The following is a 25,975-nucleotide window of genomic DNA, read 5'->3' as shown; positions in this document are numbered from 1 at the left end:
AATAAATGTTTTAATGCATACATGATAAAAACACTGGACTCTTCAGCTGCTTATACTTATATAATGCATTAAGGAAATTCTGCTGTATTTGCTTATGTAATACGTTAGGGAAATTCTGCTGTGTTTGCTTATGTAATACAGTAGGCAAATGTTTTATTTGTTTATTTATTTTTCCTCTCAGAATTACATGGAATGGTATTGTTATTGTCCGCCTGATATAAACTTTTTTGAGGATATCTATTAGGAGCTATTATGTTATGTTTGTTTGGGTTTTAATGGCGCATCAGCAACCATGACGGTAAAAATTTCAGCAACCTAATTACTCAGGTTACTATGTCAATATGTATAAAAATATAAATATGTAAGAAGGTATACATAATATAAATATGTACGAGGTAAACTAATATAAAATATATATTTAAATACAAGAGAAAAGGTTTATTGATTTTAAAAACAGCTGATACAGTCTTTGTCAGATAAAATCTGACTGAGTTTATAAGGCTCAGTCAGATGAATAAAAATATTAAAATGCATAAAATGTTCCTGTCTATGTTGTGGATTCGGTTAAAATGTGATGTATGGTTAAAAAGGTGTCACAACCCTCATATATAGGAGAGTCATCTGCCCTCAGCAAAAATGCATGTGTAAGATGACTATGTCCTATGCGGAGGTTAGCTAGATCAACTTCCTCTCTATGGTCCCTGTGCATTACTAGACTGCCAGCTCTGGATAACAAGCTTTATCTGATACAGTGGTTCCTCGCAATTCGACGTACTGCAATTTGACAGTCGGATTTCACGGTATATGATATTGCATGATAGACTTCTTTGCTGGACTACGTAGCTGCGTTTAACGTTACTAAATAGTGCTAAATAGTGACGGTTGCTTCATACATTTTAACCAATGGTATTTAAGAGTGGGAGTAACATTTAACCAATGATAAAGCGGGAATAGATCCTACAATCGTTCAGCTATGTTAGCTGCCCTCAAAGATAGCTACAGGTGTGCTGTCAGTTCTTCCTCAGTTATGAGACAATATTATCTCGTTAATAATCGTAGTCTAAGTTCATGTTTGCTCGAGTTGTTTGTGCTAATTTATAATTCTGCATTTCTCATAAAGTAAAAAATTTTGTGCTTTGGCAGTTATTTATTTTTTGAGTGAAATTTGATAATGGGTCCAAAGAGAAGTGAACAGCGGAATAATTCAGGAAAGAAACACACTTGGTTGAGCATAGAAAAGAAGAAAGAAATTATAGATAAAGTGCAGAAAGGTAGAAAAATTATAGATGTAGCTCAAGAGTATGGTATTCCTAGGTCAACCATGGCAACTTTGCAACAAAGAGACAAGATTATAGGTGCTAGGGTGTTCGCTGGAGCAGTGAAAATTTCTGACAGAAACAGATCTTTAATCAATGAAGAAATGGAAAAGCTGCTTCTTACCTGGATTAGAGAAAGACAGATGAAAGGAGATCCAGTAACTCAGGAAATGATCTGTGAGAAGGCTAGGTTAATTTTTGAAGAATTGCAGAAGAAAATTCCAGGACGTATCTCAGATCAAACTGATGAATTCAAGGCAAGTCGTGGGTGGTTTCACAGATTCAAAGGTAGAACAGGTATCCATAGTGTTCTCCGACATGGGGAAGCAGCTAGTGCAGTTAAAAAGGCTGCAGAAGAGTTTGTGAAAAAATTTGAAGATTTAATCATGAAGACATATGCCTATGAAAGATAGGCTTACCTTGTTATTGGCAGCAAATGCAAGTGGAGACTTTAAAGTAAAGCCACTTCTCGTTTACCACTCTAAAAATCCTCAGTGCTTTGGGAAGAAAATCATCATCCAAACTGCCAGTGATGTGGAGATCCAATGCAAAAGCCTGGGTGAGTTTTCCCCAAGTGTAAAAAAATTCCTCACTGACAAAAATTTACCTTTGAAAGCACTGCTGATTCTTGACAATGCTAGAGCCTACTCCTAAGATTTTGCCTCCAAACACCACATCACTGATCCAACCCATGGATCAAGAAGTAATTGCCTGTTTTAAAAAACTTTACAATGAGGCTTTGTTTTCACAGCTTTTCGACGTGACTCATTCTTCTGATAAGACACTGAAGGAGTTCTGGAAGACTGAGTTCAATATTCTTCACAGCATTTCCTTTATTAAAACTGCCTGGGAGGGAGTGACACAGAGGACCCTTCGTGCATCATGGAAGAAACTTGTTCCTTCCTTTTTTCGGGATGACAACAGTGCAGTCCAAGCCGCTGAAGAATCAGAAGCAGCTGCGGCCATGCGAGAAATCATTTCGGCAGCGGAGAACCTCGACATAGGAGAAGATGATGAGGCTGATGTGGAAGAGCTTGTGGAGGATCACGATGACAGACCAACCGTGGAAGAACTCAAAACACCCAGTGAACAGGAAGCAAAACAGAGAGAAAAGGAAATTTCACGTGAAGAAGAAGAAGACAGGGAAAAGGGGCCGATGCCAACAGCGCCATTAAAGAAATTTTATTCCATTGGGAGGAGGTGCAGTCTGCTTGTTTAAAATGGCACTCCCAACACTGCTGTTGTAATAGAATGACATCTATGCATCACTTCAAGGCTACACATCTTGAAAAGAGGGAGAGACAGTCCACCCTTGATCAATTCCTCATCCCCATTCAACCCAAGAGGAGAAGAGAAGGGGTAGAACAAGATAAATAAAACATCCTTCCAGCATCTAAGGCTCAATGAAATGTATGTACAGTCTGTCCTCGTATAGCACGATAGTTGTGTTCCTGGAAACCCTCGTGCAATATAAACAACAGGCCCTATGGGAAAAGTAGGGTTAGGTGCCGGCCACCCAAGATTGAACACACATTTGTTACCAAAACATTACCAAACACAATAAATAATCGTAATAAAATACTTACGTATTTTATTATGATTAAAATACGTAATAAAAAATATTATAATTTTTTATAATATTTTTTATTATTATTTTATTATAATATTATATAAAATACGTAAGTATTTTTTACGAATAAAATACTTACGTATTTTATTACGACTATTACGTAATAAAATATTGCTAATGCTTTTGCTTCTATCGTAAGCAAACTTGATTTTTGTTTGATTTCCTATCCAAACAGATGACAGCCGTTCCATCTCTTCCAATTCTTTGTGTCTTAATCTAATGGATTTTAATTACACTGAGTTGTTCTGTTCCTGCTATGAAATTTTTTATTTTCTCTGCATTCTTTGTAATTCTCAGCGTTGCCTCATTTAGGTCTGAAAGCACGTGCAATATCTTTCATTTCGCTCAAAGCGTTTCACAATTTAATATTTTTTCTCTGTCGACAGAGGCGGACTGGCCATAAGCCTGACCGGGGAAACCCCGGTGGGCCGGAGGCCGGTGTGATTTTGGCCATAAACGCTAGTATGAGGCCACTATAAATTTTCCCGGGTAAGAATTAGATCCAGTCTGCCTCTGTTTATCGATATTGCTTTTCTTTTTCTCTTTGAATCTGTAGTGTCTTCACCAGGACGCTTCCTTTTCACACCTTTTAAGTATTTTACTCATTTTTACTTGTAATTGTGCTTTAGGGAATAAAGCACAATTACAAAATGAGGAGGCACGCTTGATACACATAAACAAAGCTGTGCGCGTGTAGCAACTGAATAAACAACACCGTAAAGGCAGAGATACACTATTAACACCTCACATTTTACTAAAACACATTTCTAGGGGTGACTACCATAAAACAATAAAAACAATTTCCAGTTGCGTTTCGGCTAGTGGAATCTGTTATAAACTGGTAGTAAACTCGATCTAATTGCATTTGCGATTATACCGATAGCTGGAATTGTGTTGGTTTTTACGTTATTATGGCGAAATGTGTTTCCCCTTCACTGATATAAAAAACAAATACATTTCAGAATCTTCTCTTAATTCTGTCGTGTTGCATTCGGTTGGGGGTGACTGTGCGTTCGACTTCCATTTCTTGTAAACACGAAGGCGAATCGTGCATAAGCGAATTCAGTTCGTGTTATATAAGATATTGTTCCCCTATTTATAAATCGTGTATGATCAAATTCGTGTAATATAAACACGTGTTATACGAGGACCGACTGTACTCATTATGTATTTTGTAATTTCGTTTGTTATATGGTAGAATATAGTAAAGTCAATAATATTGTGTATTTCTCTCCGACAACGAATAAATCAATTTGCCATAAACTTGTATGGAAAATATTGACCCGCAATTTGACAAATTCGCAATTTGACTCTAATTTGGCGACGGATTACAGTTGAATTGCGAGGCACCACTGTACAGCTTGTTTGTGACCTGCTCATGCCAAGATTGTTGCCATTGGGAGAGTAATGTAGTGTGTTAGCTGCCTGTAGTCTGTATAAGGGACTAACAGACTGCTATTGTTGTGGGGCTGCGGTGATCTGTTAGCAGCTTCAGCCGATTCATTGTCCTTGATCCTAATGTGGCTTGGGATCCAGCAAAAAATGGTTGTCAAAAGAACGCTCAAAAAGAGAATGTAACGTCTGCTGGGTCCAGGTCAGGAATGGATGAGGATTGTACCCAATCCCCAATAAAGCCTGTCATCATCATCAGCCATTTTCAATCCACTGCAGGATGAAGACCTCTCCAACAACTTTCCAGTTCCTTCTGTTTTGAGCACTGGCCATCCATTTACTACCCACAAACTCATGAATTTCATCTACCTATCTTCGCCTTTGTCTTCCAAGTTTTCTTCTAGCTCCTCTTGGATACCATTCTGTTATTTTCTTAGTCCATCTGTCATCATGTCTTTGAGCTATGTGTCCTGCCCAAGACCATTTTAGTTCTTTAGTTTTGATAAGAATGTCCTTTACTTGAGTTTGCTGCCTAATCCAAGTGTTTCTCTTCTTATCTAACAGTCTGATTCCCAATATAATTCGTTCCATTCTTCACTGTGTAGTTCTCAGCTTCTCTTCCATTCTTTTGGTGAGTGCCCAAATTTCACTTCCATAAGTCACGGTGGGGAGTATACATTGGTTCATTATTTTACGTTTCAGACAAACTGGGATATTGCTCTTCAGTATGTGACTATATTTCCTGAATGTGATCCATCCAAAATTTATTCTTCTCTTGACTTCCAGCCATTTATCATTATTACAGCTAATAACTTGTCCCAGATAAGTATGACTCCACCTTTTCAATTACTGCTCCTTCAATCATTATTTCCCTTTCTGTGGCATACTTGTTCATCATTACTTTTGTTTTAGCCATATTCATCTTTAGTCCAAAATCCTTACTAACTGTGCATAACTGATCAAGATTTTTCTCTAATTCTTTGGGATCATGGCTTATGACCACAATGTCATCTGAAAATTGTAAATGGTTTAGGTACTCTCCGTTCACATTGACTCCTTTCTGCGACCAGTCTAATCTTTTGAAAGCTTCCTCAAAGGCAGCAGTAAACAGCTTCGGAGATATTGTGTCTCCTTGTCGAACTCCTTTCTCAATTTTAAATTTCCTACTGTCTTTGTCTAGTTTAATAAAGGAGGTAGCATTCTCATATATTTTCTTCAAAATCATAATATGTGGAGTAGATATGCCGTGTCTTTCCCAAAACATTGCCTTATGCTGTGTGGAGTCAAATGCCCTTTCATAATCCACAAATTCCAGGCATAATGGTGTTTTATATTCATTTGCTTTCTCCATTAGCTGTGATATTACGTGAAGGTGATCCATAGTCGAGAATCCTGTCCTAAAGCCAGCTTGCTCTTTCGGTTTTCTCATCAAGTATTCTTTCTAATCTGTTAGTAATGACCCTTGTGAACAACTTGTAGATGTTGGATAACAAGCTAATTGGTCTATAATTTCTGATTTATCTCCAAATATGATTAAAGAGGCCTGTGCGCTCTGGATTCATTATTATTATTAAATTACAGTTGCTCAGAGGGAAACGGATACAAAAATATAGATTGTGACAAGTTTAATAATAGGAAATATACATATTTTAGATTAGATACATACAAATAAAAGCTTTCAGTTGTTTAGTCAACCTTCTTCAGTTAAACTGACAGTTAGAATGGAGCATGAGGGCGTGTACTGCCAATCTTGTACGTGAAGTGTGTGATTAATTGTTGGATGTTGAAGCCTGTGGCTGTGATGTATGTGGATGTGGCCAGCGTTTGTTAATGGACAAGATTTCTGTTCCGGTGATAGGGTGGACTTGACAACCACTGTTCATGTTCACTGAGGTATTGGAGCATTTGATGTTTAATGACTCCAACCAGGCGCGTCGCCAATAATAGCGGGACTTATCCACAATCACGACATCGCGGTGTGGGTCAGTGTCATGGTGGGTGGCCCAAACGTGTTCGGCAGTAGCGGAGTGCTCCACATCTGCTAAGCGGATTGCTCTTTTGTGTTCGGAAAGATGTTTTTCGAGCCGTCTCCCAGTTTCCCCGATGTAGCAGCTAGTGCAGTAACGGCAAGAGATGCGGTAGACCAATCCGCTTTGTAGTAGGGTGGGGACAGGTGTTTTTACCTTAGAGATGAGGGATCGTAATTTTCTGATTGGATTGGGAGTTGTACGCATTTTATCCCATGTGATTTTAAGATTCTACAAACCTGTTGTGATAGATTTGGGTAGTATGGAATAAAGCAACTCTTAGATAATGACGAAACCCTTGGCAGCAGAACCAAACTAACACCAGAGGATATCTCCACCGCCCTCACTGTGCTTAACAGGCGGTACAATCATGTTTAACGACTCCATTTACCAACAAATACACGGCACAGCCATGGGTTCCCTGGTTAGTTTGGTCACGGCAAACATCGCGTTGGAGGAATTAGAGAGTCATGCATTTACAAACGTACCAGATCCTATTGCCTTTTGGTGTCACTATGTGGGCGATGTGTTCGTAGTTATCCCCAGAAATTCAGGTGACCGAATCTTAGACCACCTCAATTCTCTGTCACCTTTCATAAAATTCACGATCGAGCTAGAGTCGGACAACACCATACCATACTTAGACACCCTTGTCCGGTGCGAGGGCACATGCTTGAAGACAACTGTCCATCATAAACCAATGTGCGCTGGCCAATTTACCAACTTCCAGTCAGCACACGCACGTAGCCATCTTCTTGCCACTGCACGAACCTTGCTAACTCGTGCCTGGACACACTCTAGCTCTGTAAATGAGAGACGCACCGAAATCGCTAAAGTCAAGGCAGATCTTACGAGGTGTGGCTATCCCATCAAAACCCTTGACAGGTGTGACCTACAGACATGTGACCAACAGAAACATCCAAGGTGATGACTCAGCCACGAGCGCCTATATCCCATACTACCCAAACCTATCACAATAGGTTTGTAGAATCTTAAAATCACATGGGATAAAATGCGTACAACTCCCAGGCAGAAAATCATGATCCCTCATCTCTAAGGTAAAAACACCTGTCCCCACCCTACTACAAAGCGGATTGGTCTACCACATCTCTTGCCGTGACTGCACTAGCTGCTACATCGGGGAAACTGGGAGATGACTCGAAAAATGCCTTTCCGAACATAAAAGAGCAATCCACTTAGCGGATGTGGAGCACTCAGCTATTGCCGAACACGTTTGGGCCACCCACCACGACATTGACCCACACAGCGATGTCGTGATTGTTGATAAGTCCCGCCATTATCGGCAACGCGCCTGGTTGGAGTCGTTAAACATCAAATGCTCCAATACCTCAGTGAACAGGAACAGTGGTTGTCAAGTCCACCCTATCACTGAAACAGCAATCCTGTCCATTGACAAACGCTGGCCATGTCCACATACATCACAGCCACAGGCTTCAACATCCAACAATTAATCACACACTTCACGTACAAGATTGGCAGTACAACGCCCTCATGCTCCATTCTAACTGTCAGTTTAACTGAAAAAGGTTGGCTAAACAACTGAAAGCTTTTATTTGTATGTATCTAATCTAATATATGTATATTTCTTATTATTAAACTTGTCACAATCTATATTTTTGTATCCATTTCGCTCTGAGCAACTGTAATTTAATAATAATAATGATTTATCTCTTTTCTTATGCATCAAAACTATGATTGCATTATTCCACTGCTTAGGCATCACACCTTTTCTAATGCACTTTGTGAAGAGCCTCGCCAGTTTTTGTGTTATGTCTCTTCCTCCCAATTTTAAAAACTCTACAGTAATTTCATCTTCCCCGGGGCTTTCTGATTCTTCGTTTTCTTCAATGCATGTTCTACCTCATCAGGAAGAATATCGGGTATGTCGTATGTGTTGCTAATTTGCAATCCGTCTTCCCCACTGCTGGCATAATTCCCTTGCTCCTTGTATAATTCTCTATAGTAGTCTTCTGCTATTTGAATTATGCTTCCTCTGCTGTTTATAAGTACACCATCGCTATTCTTCAGTTTCAGTATCATTTGTCTTTCTGTATTACTGCTCATGGCTGCTGATTTAAATCCTTTGTTTTCCCTTAATGCTTGTTCTACTTTTCTTGTGTTAAATATTCTTATGTCCTCTCTGAGTCTGTTTCTAATGGCTTTGCATAACTCGGTATACTAAATTTTTTCCTTGTCAGTGTTTATCTTGCTCTTCATTTTTCGCCTTCGGTTCATCATAACAAGTGTTTCTTGACTAATTTTTGATTCTTTGGATTTCTTTTTCCTTATAGGTTTCTTGGGCTTTATCACTTTCAGAAAGTTGTAATATTCCTCGTCAATATCTTGGTCCTGAGCAGTCTCCAGAAGCCCAAACTTGTTCTTAAGTTCCAGTACATATTGCTTTTTCTCCTCTTCTGTTATCTCAAAGACTTTTGTATTATTTACTTGAGTCGGTTTTTTCCTTTCCTACATCTATATCAAGTGTACATCTTACCATTCTGTGATCACTTTCAACATTTACCTTATTCAGGACGGTAACATCATTCACAATATCCTGTTTGTTAGTAGGATGAAGTCTATTTCATTAGTTGTTAATCCATTTGAATTCTTCCATGTCCACTTTCTGTTCACCCTTTTCTTGAAAAAAGTGTTCATTACTGACAATCCTTGAGATTCTGCAAATTCCACAAGTCTTTCGCCTCTTTCATTTCTTTCACCAATTCCAAAATTTCCTATAGTTCCTCTTTCTGCGCTGTTTTGTCTTTTTCCAACCTTAGCATTGAAGTCCCCCATAATAATAGTGTAGTGGGTTTTCTGCTCATCTAGAAGACTCAATTTCAGTGTACATTTCTTCAACCTCTTCCTCATCATGGCTCGATGTTGATGCATAAATCATTATAACCTTTAGCTTGTACCTCTTAGAAATCTTGAGTATTAGTCTTGACACCCTTGGTGATGTACTTTTGAATTCCAAAATGTTGTTTTTTAAATCTTTATGGACCAGAAACCCAACTCCACCTTCACTTCTTTCACTGTTTCCATTGGTGTACAGCAGATTTCCACTTGATAAACTTATAAGTGATTCATTTCTTCTTCTTGTTTCAGCCAAACCGATGATATTCCAATTCACATTTTCTAATTCCTTTTCCAGCTCTAATATCCTGTCTTCACCGATGAGTGATCTTACGTTATAACAGGCCAAGTTCAGTTTCCGTGCATGGCAGCCTGGTTGTACCCAGAGATTCTTAGCACCCTCTGCTTCCACTCTGATCCTCTCGCAGCCATAAGAGGGGGGAGTGAAAGCTGCTGGGGACTGAGGGCCATTTGTTTCGTCATGCTGTCATTTGCTGGAGGGTTTGGTCTTTTCCTCTTCACGCTGACCAGGCGTCTTGAAGAGAACCACTCTACACGTTCGTTGCCACCTAAGTGACGTAACAGGGCTTACCATCGAGAAGGTGTGCATGAGTGGATTTTAGGGAAGCAGGCCAACCGGACTTCTCCTAAATCTTCTGTAATAGAAAGATATTGGATCCATTGGTATTTTAGACCGAGTGTCTGATAACACACAGAATGCCTGTTCCCTTCTAAGCCCATGCTGCATTCCTGGGTAATCTTCCTAGATATAGTACTATCTGGAAAGACAGCAGCGGAGGACAGATAACTCTGATGTCGAGCCATCAGTGAAGACAGACAAGAAATCAGAGTATTTAGCTCAGTGAGCAGTATAGAGTTTTTTTGTTGGAAGACAGAAGATGGCATGGTGGCCTTACTCCAGTTTTTAATGGAGAAATCTCAAGATGGTAGGTGAGCATGCCAGGGTGGAAGTCGTTGCCTTGGTGACATGGCAACATTGTCTACCGTGATGTTAAACTCTGAGCAGCTCTTGAGCCCCAATACCAAAGGGACGGTTGGCAGTCTGACGGGTTATAGAGAGTTTCCCATAGTGGCTCAAAAACAGATGTCCATGTAGGGTTGTCTGGCAGGCATTTCAGTTTAAAAGTATATTTTAGAGACAATTGCTTTCGTCACAGGGACAGAGGCGGTTCACCAGCTTCAACATATAAACTCTGGACAGGAGCTGTTCTAAAAGCTCCAGTAGCAATGCGGATGGCTTGATGATGAACTGGATCTAGCCATTGCAGTATGCTGTTTCTTGCTGATGCATACACTTGAGATTCATAATCTAATTTAAAACAGACAAGTGCACAATATAGGTGGAGTAAGGTGCAGCAGTCTGCTTCCCATTTATTGGAGGAGATCGTATGTAGGAGGTTCAATCCCCTTGTGCACTTTGTCTGCAGTTGACAGATATGTGGTAGAAATGTCAACTTCCTATCAAATATGAGCCCCAAGAACTTTGTGTTGGGTGCTACTGGAACGATATTTTGTCCAAGCTTGAGTTCTGGTTCGGGGTGAAGATTCCGTGTATGACAAAAGTGTATGCAGACAGTCTTCTCAGGCGAGAACCTGAAACCGTCAGCCATTGCTCAAGAGTTGATGTGGTCAATGGCATGCTGCAATTGTCTTTCAATGACCCTCACATTGGATGACTGCGAAAAGATGCTAAAGTCGTCTACAAAGAGGGCGCTGTTTATGGTTGGAGGAAATTGTTCAGTAATAGAGTTAACTTTGATGGCAAAAAATGTAACACTTAAAACTGATCCTTGTGGAACTCCCTCTTCTTGGCAAAATGGCCAAGAGAGGATGGATCCTACATGAACTTGGAAAGACTGGTTTGAGAGGAAGTTTTAATAAAGATGGCAATGTGTCCCCTAAGGCAAAAGTTGTCTTTTGAGATTCCATATCTCCAAGCTGCGTCATATGTTTTTTCCATGTCAATGAAAACTGACACCAGGTGTTTGTTTCAGGAAATCATCACAAATAGATGTCTCCAATCGAATTAAATGGTATAAAGGAGCTTGTTAAGCTCCTTTCTGGAAAGGAGCTTGTTAGCTTCTAAATACCACATAAGGCGAGTGTTGACTATTCTTTCCAGGACCTTGCACAAGCAGCTGCTCAGAGCAATAGGATGATAATTTTTTGGTATTTTTGGATCCTTTCCTGGTTTCGGAAAGGCAGGGACAGTTGCCGTATGCCACGGGTCTGGAAACTGCGCTTCAATATAGATTCTATTATAGAGACAGAGAAAGAGATCCATGGATTCTGATGAAAGATGTGTAGTTATCTCATAATGGATGTTGTCTGGCACAACGGCTCTTGCCTTGGAGAGGGAGAGTACTGTTTTCAGCTCCCACTGTGTAAAAGGCTAATTGTATTCCTCACAGTTTCACACATGAGGAGTTATTCAGGAAGGGGAATGCTAGAGGTGAAGTAAACTCTGGCAGTGAGCTAGATGATTTTGTAATAACTGAGAGGAAAGTGGAGGAGAAATTGTTCAGGATAAACCTAAAAAAGGCATGTGGGGTGGATGGGATCTATCAAATTATATTAAAGGAGGCAGCAAAGGAAGTAAGCAAACACCTTAGCCATAATTATGAGAGTTTCTTTGGACTCAGGGAAGGTACCCATAGACTGGAAATGTGCAAATGTGACCCTAATTCACAAAGAAGGATCAAAGGCTGATGCAAGTAATTATAGATCTGTGAGTTTAACTTCTGTTCCAGAAAAATTAATGGAGGCACTGGTTAAAGAAGCACTGCAGGATCATCTAGACAAGACTTCAGTTATAGCTCGGACACAGCATGGTTTTGTTAAGGAAAGGTCTTGCCTGACCAATTTGATTGGATACTATGATGCAGTCACAAAAGAATTGGATACAGGGAATAACTTTGATATTATATATTTGGATCTTAGAAAGGCTTTTGATACTGTTGCACATGGAAGACTGCTGCACAAATTGGAGCAGTGTGGCATTGGAGGCAAATTGCTGCTATGGATAAAGGGATAGTGGAGTGGGAGAAGACAGAGAGTGGTAATCAATGGACACTGCTCATCGTGGACTACTGTTATTAGTGGAGTTCCTCAGAGTTCAGTGTTGGGTCCATTGTTGTTTTCTGTATTTATAAATGATATTGATGATGGTATATCAAGCTTAATGTCCAAGTTTGCAGATGATACAAAGGTTGGCAGGGTTTTTAAGGACACTACCAACGCTATGCTGCTGCAACAGGATCTGGAAAGGTTGAGCAGATTGGCTGAGAGGTGGCAAATGAAGTTTAACATTGACAAATGTAAAGTACTACATATGGGAAACAGTAACCCCAGAGCAACTTATCAACTCCCTGGTGGTAGAGACTGACAGTAGTAGAGAATGAAAAGGACCTAGGGGTAATTGTGCAGGCAGATATGAAGTTCTCTGAGCAGTGCAGACAGGCTGCAAGAGTAGCTCATGGTGTCTTGTCAATGATATACAGGAATTTTTCTAGCAGGGATAAGGAGGTGATTATTCCCTTGTATAAGGCAATGGTCAGGCCACACCTTGAGTAGTAGTAATAGTAGTGGCATGTGATGCAAGAAAGCAAATGTATGAGCTTATGCAGCATCAGCCAAAAAAAAAAAAATCACACCATTCCCTCCAAATGCCTGTCCAGTTCCTCCTTAAATTTATTCAACCTATCAACTTCCACAACGACAGATGGAAGTTTGTTCCAGCAATTACCCACCCGCTGGCTAAAGGCAAATTTCTGCACATCTATTCTACATCTGTCTTTTCTTAATTTGAATTTATGCCCCCTTAGGTTCGTAATCTGAACAAGTGGAAGGATCCCATCAGAATTCAGCGTGCTCAACCCATTCAAGGCCTTATATACCTCAATCAGATCACCACGCAGGTGCCTAGTCTCCAGCCACTGCAATTTGCAGAATTTAAGCCTCTCTTGGTAAGAGGATCCCTTCATTCCCCTCACCAGTCTTGTTGCCCTTCTCTGTACACGCTCAAGTAAATCTACATCCTTCCTAAAATGAGGCCTCCAGATCTGTACGCAGTACTCAAGGCGTGGCCTGACCATTGCCTTATACAGAGGGATAATCACCTCCTTTTCCCTGCTAGCAAAATTCCTATATATCATTGACAAAACCCCATGACCTGCCCTGGCAGCCTGTCTACATTGCTCAGAGAACTTCATATCTGACTGCACAATTACTCCCAGGTCTTTTTCATTTTCTACCACCTTAAGTGTAGTACCACACAGATGGTACGTTTCTCTGGGGTTACTTCTACCCATATGCAGTACTTTGCATTTGTCAAGGTTAAACTTCAGTTGCCACTTCTTAGCCCATCTGCCCAAATTATCTAGATCCTGTTGCAGTAGCACACTGCCATTACTGTCATTAACAACCCTGCCAACCTTTGTGTCATCTGTAAACTTCGACATTAAGCCTGATATACCTTCATCAATATCATTGATAAATATACAAAACAACAGTGGACCTAACACCGAACCCCGTGGGACTCCACTAATAACATTAGTCCAAGAAGAGCAGCACCCATTGATTACCATCCTCTGTCTTCTCCCACTTAACCATCCTTTTATCCATTGTAGCAACTTACCCTTAATACCATTCTGCTCTAATTTGTACAATAGTCTTCCATGCACAACAGTGTCAAAAGCTTTCCTGAAATCCAAATATATGATATCAAAATTATTTTTTGCATCCAGTTCCTTTGTAACCACATCATAATATCCTATCAAATTTGTCAGACAAGACTTTCCCTTAACAAACCCATGCTGTGTCTGAATTATTGCTGCAGTCTTGTCTAGATGATCCTGCAATGCATCCTTAACCAGCGACTCCATTATTTTACCCGGAACAGAAGTTAAACTAACTGGTCTGTAATTACTCGTGTCACCCTTCGATCCCCCTTTGTGAATTGGGGATACATTTGCACATCTCCAGTCCGTGGGAACCTCCCCTGAGTCCAAGGATGCTCTCATAATTATGGCTAAGAGTTTGCTTAGTTGCTTTGCCGCCTCCTTTAATATAACTGGATAGATCCCATCCACCCCAGGTGCTTTTCTTACGTTTAACCTCAACAATTTCTCTTCCACTTTGCTCTCAGTTATTACAAGATTGAGCACCCTGCTACAATTTGATAACCTTCTGCCATTTTCAAACCTTAATAACTCCTCATGTGTGAATGTAGATGCAAAATACTCATTCAGTTTGTTTGCTATCTGAGCAGGATCATCAACAGTCGAACCATCGATGTCAAGTGGACCAATCAGATTCATCTCCTTCCTTTTAGAGTTTATATAAGTAAAGAAATCCTTGCTGTTTTTATTAGCATCTTTTGCCAAGGATTTCTCGTAATCTGCCTTCGCCTGCCGAACCTCCTTTGTGACCTGATTACAGATTAACTTATATCTGCCATAGGCTTCTGAGTCGCTTGATAATTTATATGCATCCCATGCATTTTTCTTCTCTGTTACGAGTCTCATTAGTTCATTTGACAACCATTTAGGCCTAAACCTTGAACAATATTTCTTAATAGGTATGAAACTTTTAGTAGCCTCCACGATTAATTCCTTACATGCTTCCCACTTAGAATTTACTGTTGGTAACATCGTCAGTTGATCCCACTGTACAGAATTTAAAAACTGTCGGAGACCACTATACTCGCCTTTACGGAAGCAAAAACCCTTTCCTTTACCCCTGATGGTAATTAAATCTTTAAGTAAATCCCATGTCAGTACACTGTGATCACTGCCACCTAGTGGTTCTTTTATCTGCAAATTCCTAATACATGAATGATCACTGCTGATAACCAGGTCAAGAGTATTACTTTCTCTGGTTGCCTCTCGAACATGCTGCTGCAGAAAACAATCATCCAATAAATCCACAAAAGTCTGACTAGTGTGTGAGTGCCCAACCCACAAGTTCCAGTCAATATCTGGGAAGTTAAAATCCCCCATTATAAGACATTCCGATTTACTAGCCCACTCTATTTCTCTGTACAATTGTTCATTGTACTCATTCGAGTCATTAGGCCTATAACACACTCCTACTCTAATTTTTGCTTTCGCAGTGCTTATGTCACACCAAACTGACTCAACAGTGTACTGTTCATCTATATCAACTGGATGCACTTCTTTTGATTTTATGTTTTTCTTTATTAACAGCATAACACCTCCTCCCTTCCTATCCTGTCTATCCTTTCTGTACACATTGTACTCCCCAAATTCTAATTCGGCATTCCTTATATCTGTGTGACACCACGTCTCTGATATCCCAACAATATCCGCCTTTGATGTCTTGACCAACACTTCAAATTCATCAAATTTATTTACTATACTTCTAGCATTGGTATACATGCAAGTATACATGCACCTATTCCTATTCCCAGCCACTCTAACACATCCCATATACCCACCTGTTTCACGATGGATGACATCCGTCCCTGAAACCCCCAACACCCCTCGCTCCAGGTTGCTACTTATTCTAATAGAAGTTGTGCAAGAATCACCTTCACTTCTGCCTACGGCTACTGTTAAACTGTTAGTCCTTGTATCCCCCCAAGCTATCAGTTTTGCGACCCACCTAACACTGCCTCGATAGCATCAGCAAATATTCTTGCACCCTTTCTATTTAAGTGTATCCCATCCTTGTAGAAGCAATCTCTCCTGTTAACAAGTACAGTCCAGGCTGAAAAAAATTCTACCCCTTGAGCCTTGCACAATCTTTCCAGGGCCGAATTGATCGACAAGGTTCTCATCATATACTCCCTCCTTTTGTGTCTGGGCAGAATTGCAGACACTTTCAAATTCAACCCTAATTCATGGCTTTTTTTCATCAGTGACCTGTACTTGTTAAGTAATTCTGCCGGTCTCCTACTCTTAATATCATTAGTGCCAACATGTACAACTATATCACCTTTTGTGCCCTTAAAAGATAATATCTGCTCTATAACGTCATCAACCTTTGCCCCTGGCAGACATACCCTGGTCCTGTTCCATCTATCCTTTCTACAAAGGATGTTTCCCGTTTCCCTGACAATAGAGTCACCAACAACTACTAGTTCCTTTGGGACCAGCGCAATCTGCCTTGGGGGTTGCCGCTGTGTTGCGTGATGACCAAGTGCAAGCTCTGGCGTTGATGTGGGCAGCTGAGAGCCTGATGGGCCCCTCAATTTAGATCTTTCGAGGGCATCCACCCTGTCCTTCAAACTCTCATATAGGCCCATAACAACGCTGAGTTGTCGCCTGATTTCCTTACATCGCGCACACACAAAGACATCCCCCATGGCAATATCATGTTCCGTTCCAGATAGTTCGGCAAACATTTCACAAGTTGCACATTTTTTAAGGCTGTGATGCGTTGGAGAATCGCCCCCCCTCAGTTCTCCCCCGAGTCACAGCACTCCTGCCACTTTGTGCCCGTTGCTTTACTGCTCTAGTTTGGGGCATGATATTTTAAATTAATAAGATCAATAAATTAAATTAAATTAAATGTCAATACTACGCTATCTAATAGAAACAGTGAAGCGTATTACTGTTTCTATAATTATACGTTAGAGCTACCTAACTACCTCAATTAAAAATTTGAATTCCCGATCACTATATACAAAACAATGCCTGCAATATTCGAATGAAATAACGGTTTTATAAAGTATTACGTATATCTACAAAAACTGTTTATAAAAATAAAAATAACCAGCGTAATTAGAACTATAAGACAACGTATTAAGTACAATATAAAATAACAATTATGTAAATAATAAGCAAAAACTTATGGTTTTTTTCGGAGCCTGTAACTCGCAGCTGTATTTTCTAAAGAGAGTCCATTTTTTTAGTGTATTTTCTAAAGAGAGTACTGTATACAGGTCTGGAGGCCTCATTTCAAGAAGGATGTAGAGCTGCTGGAATGAGTACAGAGAAGGGCAACAAGATTAGTGAATGGAATAAAGGGTTTCTCTTACGAAGAAAGGCTTAAGTTTTGCAAATTACAGTGTCTGGAGACTAGGCACTGGCGAGGTGATCTGATAGAGGTGTATAAAGCCTTGAATGGTTTGAGCATGCTCAATGCTGATGGGATTCTTCCTTTTGCTCAGAATAATCACCTGAGAGGGCATAAATTCAAATTGAGCAAAGACAGATGTAGGATAGATATGCAGAAACTTGCCTTTAGCCAGCGGGTAGTTGGTTGGTGGAACAGACTTCCATCCCTTGTTGTGGAAGTTAATAGCCTAAATAAATTTAAGTATCAGCCTGGACAGGTATTTCGAACGAACGAAGGGATGAAATGTGAGTGGGTTTTTTTTTTTGGCTGATGCTGCATAAGCTTGCTTTCTTGCATCATATGCCTCTACTAATGCTAATGCTAGTTGCTGTCTGTTTTTCTGATCTTTGTCTTAGGGCCAGGAATGCTGGGGGGGGGGTACGATGTTTCTGAAGATATTTTAGCAAATGTCTCCCCGAGAGTGTTTGCGATTGCAGTTAGGCCTGCAGTTGTACATCCATTATGTTCAAAGATCGATGAAGGGTGTGATGTGCATTTGCCCTTCATTTTCTGAACTTTGTCCCAGATGGCTTTGGGATTGGCAACCCATGTGAGGGAAGATGCATATTGGATTCAAGATTCCTTTTGGCTCTGACATCTGATCTAACTTGCTTTGGTATGGTACGTTTGAAGGCTATTAAATTATCTGTGGTGAGGTAACAGCAAAATATTCACCATGTTTTATTTTGAGCTTTCCTAGCTGCTGTGTATTCTTTATTCCACCATGGTTTTGGAAAACATTGAAACCAGGTCGATGTCCTTGGGGTTGCAACTGCTGCTGCTTTCACGATACTTTCTGTGATTTACTTGACTGCCTCATTAATTGGCTCCTGGCTGTCTGTGGTGGTATTAAACGTGGCCAGATTCTAAAGGCATTCCAGTCTGCATGATCGATCTTCCACTGTGGTATCCTAGATGGGTGGCACTGTCTCCCATTAAAAATGGTAAATAGCATGGGGAAGTGATCACTGCCATAAAGGTTTTCTTCAACCTCCCATGTACAAACAGGCAGTAGAGAAGCAGGGCAGATGGAAAGATCAATGGCAGTAAACGTACAGGTACCATGTTGAAAAAGGTATTAGATTCCACATTTAGAAGGGCCAGATCATTGTTTTCAAGACCCCTTCCATTGATGTTAGCACTACCCCACAGCGTACTATGTCCATTGAAATCCCCTAGCAATAGAAAAGGGGGATGGCAGTTGCTTAATGAAATCATCAAGGTCTGCTTGGGGGATGTCATTCCCAGGTGGCAAATAGATGGAACAAATAGTTAAGAGGAACCCTATTGTAAGATGAACTGCTACAGCCTCTAGGTTGGTGGTAAGGAGCATAACTTGAAAGAGGATGTAGTTACCCACAAGGATGTGACTTCTCCGTGAGTAGATCCATCCCTAGCTGTCTTTGCAAATAACTGAACAGTTACACAAGTAAGGGTCCTCATTTGCCTTCAAATAAGTCTCCCGTAAGCAAAAGAAAAAAGTCCTTATGTTTACCCAGGACCATTAAGGAGGGCCTTAATGTCATCACCATTTCAGCAGAATCCACGGCAATTCCATTGTAGAAATTTAAATGCACACATTATTTAGATTTGTTGGGTTCGTCTGTTGGCTTTTGAAGGGCTGAGGGCTTTGTTTTCTCAGTCCTGGATTTTTCTTTCTTTGGAAAGAATGGGCATTGGCCCTTATCCATTTCTTCTTCTGCAAAGAGTTTCAGAACTGATTCATCCCGTACCTCCTTACATCCATTACTTCTTGGATTATAGATAGCTGTTCCAATTTGGAGTATCTTTAGTACTGTGTTTTGGAAGTGGTGGAGCACTAGGAGGTACAGATATAGGAGTGGCAGCTGATTTTTGGTTTTTTTTTTGGTGGCCTTTTGTGAACTTAATAAATAGAGAGCAATGGGAGTGAATGAGTTCCTTGGGGAGACAGTCATTGCCATTTGGGTCCCATCTGAGTGCACTTCCCAGAAACTTTCTGGGCATATTGCTATTTATTGGTTGGATGTGTTTTCTGGCCTCCTGGTAGGACATGTGCAGCTCCATATTTAATTTTTGAATCTCTTTTGTCCTTCCACCACCTTTTCGCATAGATATTCGCTTGACATCTGTCACTCCTTGATCTTTTAATTCAGAGCAGATCTCTTCTTCAGAAATGTGAAGATCCACTCTGATATGACACTGCATGACGAGTTCAGAGTTTTGTGGGGGGTTACAATAATAGATATTCCCCCTATCGATGTTGCTTTCAAGATTTTTTTTGGCATGCTTTGTATTTGATGCTTTGACTAAAAGATCTCCAGAACACATCCGTTTTATGGATTTAGGTGATCCTTTCTGGATGAAGAAGGGTGACATTTTCCCAATTGGCTGCTCTCCTGTGGAATGGAGAATGATGAAAAGTGGTGTCACAGATCGGTTCTGGCTCTTTTAACAGAATTGGTGTCATTATCATATGATGAATTAGGTAGGAGCCTTGTTAGGGCTCCAGAAGAAATATAGGGATTTAAATTACTCATACAAGTAAGATAAAAATTTCAGATGCCCTAAGTACCTCACACACACACACACACAATGGAGACCTACGAGGGGACGCCCATTTGGGAACTAGCAGGTACTGCGTACACGAATGGGACACCAAGTTCGCTTAGGAGCATCATACCCACGTTTCCGATAAGCCTTCACCCCGTCCCAGGACCAAAGGGAAGGAGCCTTATTGGAATGCAATTGACCCTAGCAGTAAGAGCCACCCGCCAATTGATGCCAGTCAGGCTGGTGTGGGAACTCCCATCTTGTCGAAGCAGGGGCCAAAGTGCTGTATTATGGCTGGGCCCCCTTGCTCACTAAGATCCCCTTTCCAAATTTCCATGAGTCACGGCTGCACACGCTGGATTCCAGTGATGCAATCCTGGAACCAAGGTATGGGCATTAGATCTTAGTGATACTAATCTGGAAGGCCAGCTGCATCACCTGTATGTGGTGAGGTCCCCTCACCACATACAGGTACCCACTTTGAGGTGTATTATGTTATAGAAAACTTCTCTATATTTATTTATTTATTTTTTTTTTTTTTAATATTTAACAAAAATCTGTAGGGTGCAAAATATTGCAGTTTGTTCACATGTTCTCCCTAATGCTAGAATAGACTAGAATAGAGTATTGTAGAATGGTACTGAGTTTATAAATGTAATGTAATTAGTGGTTAAAGGCATAATGCAGGGCAGGACCATCTAGACAGGAATGCAATTATACTGCAGTCACAGCATGGATTTGTAAGGGGGGGGAGTCTTGTCTGACCAGTCTGATTGGATTCCATGATGCAGTAACAATGGTAACAAATGCAAAAAATAATTTTGACATTCTATATTTGAATTTGCATATAAAAGACTGCTGCAAATTGTGGCATTAAGGGTTAGTTACTACTACTATGGATAAAGGAATGGTTGAGTGGGAGAAGACAATGGTTATCAGTGGTCACTGCTCTTCTTGTACAAATGTTTGTTTTCAATATTTATTAATGATATTGATGAAGACATATCAGGCCTAATGTCTAAGTTTGCAGATGATAGAAAGTAGGTTGGAAAACTGTTAAATGATAGTAATTGGGGTATGCCACTGCAACAAAATCTTGGTAAAGCAGGCAGAGAAATGTCTGCCTGATTTACCTGAAATGGCAATTGATGTTTAACATCAACAAATACAAGGTTACTGCATATGAGTAGCAGTAATCCCAGATTAATGTACCAACTATGTGGTACTACACTCAGGGTAGTGGAGAATTTAAAAGACTTGGGGGGGGGGCAGTTGTGCAGTCAAATATGAGTGTAATACAGACAGGCTAACTTATGGAGGTTTTAATATTCCTATATATCAGGGGTTGGCAACCTTTTTTGAGTGAAGAGCCATTTTTGATCTAATTAAAAAAAAAAAAAAAAAAAAAAAAGAACGTGAAAAGCCGCACTTCAGCTCAAGTCGGGGGAGTTTTTTAAGAAATGGAATGGAGTGGGAAGGTGTTTTATTAAAAAAAATATTTTTTGAAATGTTATTTATTAATACTGAAAAAATTTAAAAAACATCCAATTAGGTACAAATTAATGTGATGTTTGCTGCTGAACTTCTTGAGCGAGTCTCTTAACATCAGGCAAGTATGTCCTAATTTTCATCTTTAGGCATGCTGAGAGACGCATTTTTCAGGTGGCTTCTTGATTTATTTTTAATATAGTTCATGTTCAAAAATATTTGCTCACAGAAATATGTTGCTTGTCGCACATGTGAGCTAAAAGTTGAAGAGCCGCAGTTACATTTTCAAAGAGCCCCAGGTTGCTGACCCCCTGTATATATATCAATGATATATAGGAATTTTGCTAACAGGGATAAGGAGGTGATTATTCCATTGTATAAAGGCATGGGTGGCCAACAAGTCAATCGCAATCTACCAGTTGATTGTGGCTTTAATTCTGGTCGATCACGAAGAATTTTATATAAATATATAATATTGATTTATATATATATATATATTAGTCAAAATTTAAATATTATTATTATGCACCCCACTGCATACACTTGTGAGTCGTCATCTTGCAAAAAAATGCAAACAATTTTCTGATGATCAATTCATCAAAGACGCATTTTTAGAAATAACAGATTATCTTTTTGAAAAATTTAAGAACAAAAATGAAATTAAAAGTGCTCTTCAAGATCTGAAATTATCTCAAAATACTGTGATGCGATGCATCGTAAAAATGAGTAAAAATGTGAGCGAACAATGATTGTTCATATTGCTAATTGTGTGTCCTTTTCTTTACGACTGGATGAATCTACAGATGTCAGTGATACAGCCCAGTTGCTGGTTTCTGTTCGTATAGTTTTCGGTGATTCTGCCACTAAAGAACTGCTGGGTATGGTTTCGTTAAAAGAACGAACTAGAGGTCTTGATGTATTTAATGCATTCAAAAATATTATTGAAAAAATTAAATTACCACTATTTCAGCTCGTATCAATAACAACAGATGGAGCTAAGGCAATTAGGGGGCATCTTAACAGATTCATCGTATTGTGCCAAAAGGATGATGAATTCCCAGATTTTTTGAGTTACCACAAGTGTTAGCCAGCAAAAAATTAAATACTAAAAGTGTTATGGACATAGCTTCCAAAATCGTGAATTCCACCAGACGACAATCTCTTCAAAAGGAGACTTTTCAAAATGCAACTCGATGAAAATGAACCAGATCTGACATTACACACAGATGTGAGGTGGCTGAGTCGGAGTAAGTTTCTACAGAGATTTAGAAATTTGCTGAATGAAATTAAAAAATTTGTTGATCAAAGGGTAGATGATCACCAGCAGCTACAGGATATGGAGTGGTTGTGTGATCTGGCTTTATTGCTGTATTTTACCAGTAAATTAAGTGATCTGAATTTGGAATTATATGGAAAAAATAAAAATGTGAATGACATGATTAGTAGTATTTCTGCATATAAATATCAATTTTTGGCAATGGCTAAGGATCCCAAAGAAAAAAAAAAAATCTATCATTTTGCAAATATGCAAGATCATTTGCAAAAATATCCCATTTTTGAATTTAATAGTGAGAAATATGTTTCTGAAATTTAGAAAGTTGTTGATGATTTTGAAACCAGATTCAGTGATTTTAAAACAAATGAAGACATTGTTCAATATATTTCTTATCCATTTAATGTCAACTTAGTTACAAACAAATTGCAGAAAAAATCACTGAAATTTTTCACATGGAGAAAATATTACTTGAAAATGAAATTATTACATTGCGAAATGATATCTTCCTAAAAGCCAGATCAGAAAAAGAAAATGACTTTTGGAAATATGTTTACCGAGAAAAGTACCCAAATGTAAAAAAATGCAGTGAACTTTTAATTTCATGTTTTGGTTCCACATATCTATGTGAATCGGCCTTTTCATATTTAAAACAAAAAAAAGACGAAGAATCGCTCTACTCTCATGGACTTGCATACAGAAGATTCTTTACTGTTGGCCTTATCATAGTATATCCCCTGATTTTGAAAGCTTGGCAGATGACATTAAGACACAAACTTCACATAAATTAAAAATTTAAATACATATGAATTTAAAATAAGAATTCTGAATCGTATTTCATTTTAAAATTTATAAACAGCATTTTTCAATATGTGTTGATTAACTTTTTTAACCTTGTGCAATGAAATTTTTGAGATGGTAGATCGCGGCACATTTTGAAGGAAAAAAGTAGATCGCATCGCAAATTAAGTTGGCCACCCCTGGTATAAGGCAATGGTTAGACCACATCTTAAGTACTGCATATAGTTCTGGAGGCCTCATTTTAGGAAGGATGTGGATCTGCTGGAATTGGTGCAAAAAAGGGCAATGATTCGTGAGGGAAACAAAAGGGTGGTGTGACCAAGAAAGGCTTTCAGTTTTGCAAATTGCAGCATCACGAGACTAGACACCTGCAAGGTGATCTGATTGATGTGTTGAGGCTTTGAATGGATTGAGTACACTCAATACGAATGAAACTAAACACATGGGGTATCAATTGAAAATGAGGAAGGATGGAGAGTTCTTAATTGTTAGAACAAATGTACATCTGTTGTTTTGAATGTGGGTAGTTTGAATAAATTTAAGGAAGAACTAGATAAACTGTTGGAGGGGGTGGAAAGTTTTTTTTTTTTTGCTAAAGCTTGCTTTATTGCATTATTTATCTACTAATATAGTATTATCTACTAATACTATATTTAGTTGGATTTAAAGTTTTCAGGCAATAGCACATGGTGCATTTTAACTTCTGGTCTTTTGAAGACTTCAGTTTCTTGGTGTGAATTTGTCTGCTAATGTAGCACTAACTCTGTACTATACAAATGAACATTTGTACTGTAGTCACAGTACAAATTTTCATTTGAATTTTATGGACCTGAGGTTTATTTACATTGTTTCATTTATTATTTATGGTTTCTTTTAATTATTGAGGTTATTTATCCTTTTCTTTCTGTAAGTAATGAAGTTTAATTTTGTTTTATTATTTTGTTTGACAAGGAGATTTTTTTTTATTTCTTTAGTTATTTTGAATTTGATTTGTTTCTTTCCCTCCATGCTTGTTCTACTTTATAATTTGCAGTTCACCTGGAGTTGAAATGAGTGCACCCAGAGTATTTATAAAAATATGTAAGAATGTCCATTCATTTGGCCTTTCTGTTTTGCTTATCTCTTCACTGATTAGGACCTAATAAGGTCCAAAACAGCCATACCATATTAAGAGTGGCAATTGGTTTCCAGATTGGGATCAGTAGTCAGTAATTCATAACCTAGTTATTTGGTGTCCCTGGTTCTTGATTTCCTTTGTCCAAAATATATTTAGTTTTATAAAAAGTTTATGAGATAACAGCACATTGTGCATTTTTATTTATGGTTATAAAATGGTTTGATTGTATTGTCAGATGCTATTTTAGCCATTTGTTTTATATGCCACTGCAATTGATTTGAATCTTTCTACATTGACTGCTAGTCAATGTCACCCTGTGAATTATCTGCAGATAGTGAGGAATGGTGGCCCATGCAACAATAATAGTCACCATAAATGCATCAGCTGTCTATAAGTAGTTGTGCAACTTTTTTTTACATGGTTGAATTACAGCTCAGCCCATCATTGCACCAATCATTTGGATTCTGAAAATAGGTAGTAATGAGCAACAAGTTGCTGTATGTTGTTTAGATTAGATAGAAGCATGGTATAGATTTGAAAATGATCAGAAAATGTTATTTACCAGAATTGCAATGTCACAACAGTGAAATTTGGAGAAGTGTCTTGGTGTGGAGTTGCTTCTCATTGTTTGGACAGAGTGATTTTACTGCTTAGAATTCTCATAGCTGTCTCATGGTTCCTGACACTTTGGACACACTATAATACCTACACTGACAATTCCATGGAAATGGATTCTGCATGCACAATGCTCTATTATGCTTGGAACTTAAATTGCACGAATCACTTTTATGGTCTTCCATGACGATAAAATGGACATCTCATCCATCTCAAAAGGTCTGGGTTCAAATCCTGTTGGAGATTGAAGGAACTTTTGAAGATATTTTCAAATTTGGACTACAGTTATTGAAAGAGTAGAGCAAAATATCAGCTGATGGTCCATGCATGAATTCTGTGAAACACAGGTGTTTTGAATACTTTTGAGAGTATAGTGTGCTAAATGGTAAGTCAAAATTGAAATAAACTGATATACAAAACATTGTAGAATTTTGAAGGGAATGTAATTTGAAGTTGGCTATTCCCACCAAGGCACTAAGAGGAATTGAATTCTGAGAGTCTACTAAACAAAGAAGTGCTCTCCACATTGTGTCATCCATAAATGAAGTGAATATATTATTTTTCTTTCTCTTTATCCTCTTGAAAAATACTTAATTTTATAAACATAAATCCATCTTCTGGTTAGTGAGCAGATAAATTAAATATTATTTCTTTACACCTTAGTCAATGCACTGGGCATCAAAAAATCGGAAGGAACCAATGCTTGAGCACTGTACTGGAAATACCAATGGTGAACCCGATTTCTGCAGTTCTGTCAGGCAAGATATCAACAAATATGGTTGTGGTAAGTTTTTAATTTAGATAGTC

At 38.9% G+C, this 25,975-nt stretch overlaps 1 protein-coding gene across 1 annotated transcript in view; it reads left to right on the top strand.

Annotated features, from left to right (window-relative positions):
- The window catches only part of jdp (DnaJ domain-containing protein), a 43,781-nt gene that overhangs the window by 14,465 nt on the left and 3,341 nt on the right, over positions 1 to 25,975 (top strand). The window contains exon 4 of the mRNA XM_090390085.1: positions 25,832 to 25,952. Within this exon, the coding sequence (XP_090246211.1) occupies positions 25,832 to 25,952 (121 nt within the window). The remainder of the gene's footprint in view (positions 1 to 25,831; positions 25,953 to 25,975) is intronic.

This window comes from Mastigoproctus giganteus, chromosome 2 (genome assembly GCF_048544385.1).
Source record: "Mastigoproctus giganteus isolate SK-2022 chromosome 2, ASM4854438v1, whole genome shotgun sequence".
NCBI classification, from domain to species: domain Eukaryota; kingdom Metazoa; phylum Arthropoda; class Arachnida; order Uropygi; family Thelyphonidae; genus Mastigoproctus; species Mastigoproctus giganteus.
Note: the sequence above shows the minus strand (reverse complement) of the source record. Positions and strands in the feature narration are given on the sequence as shown.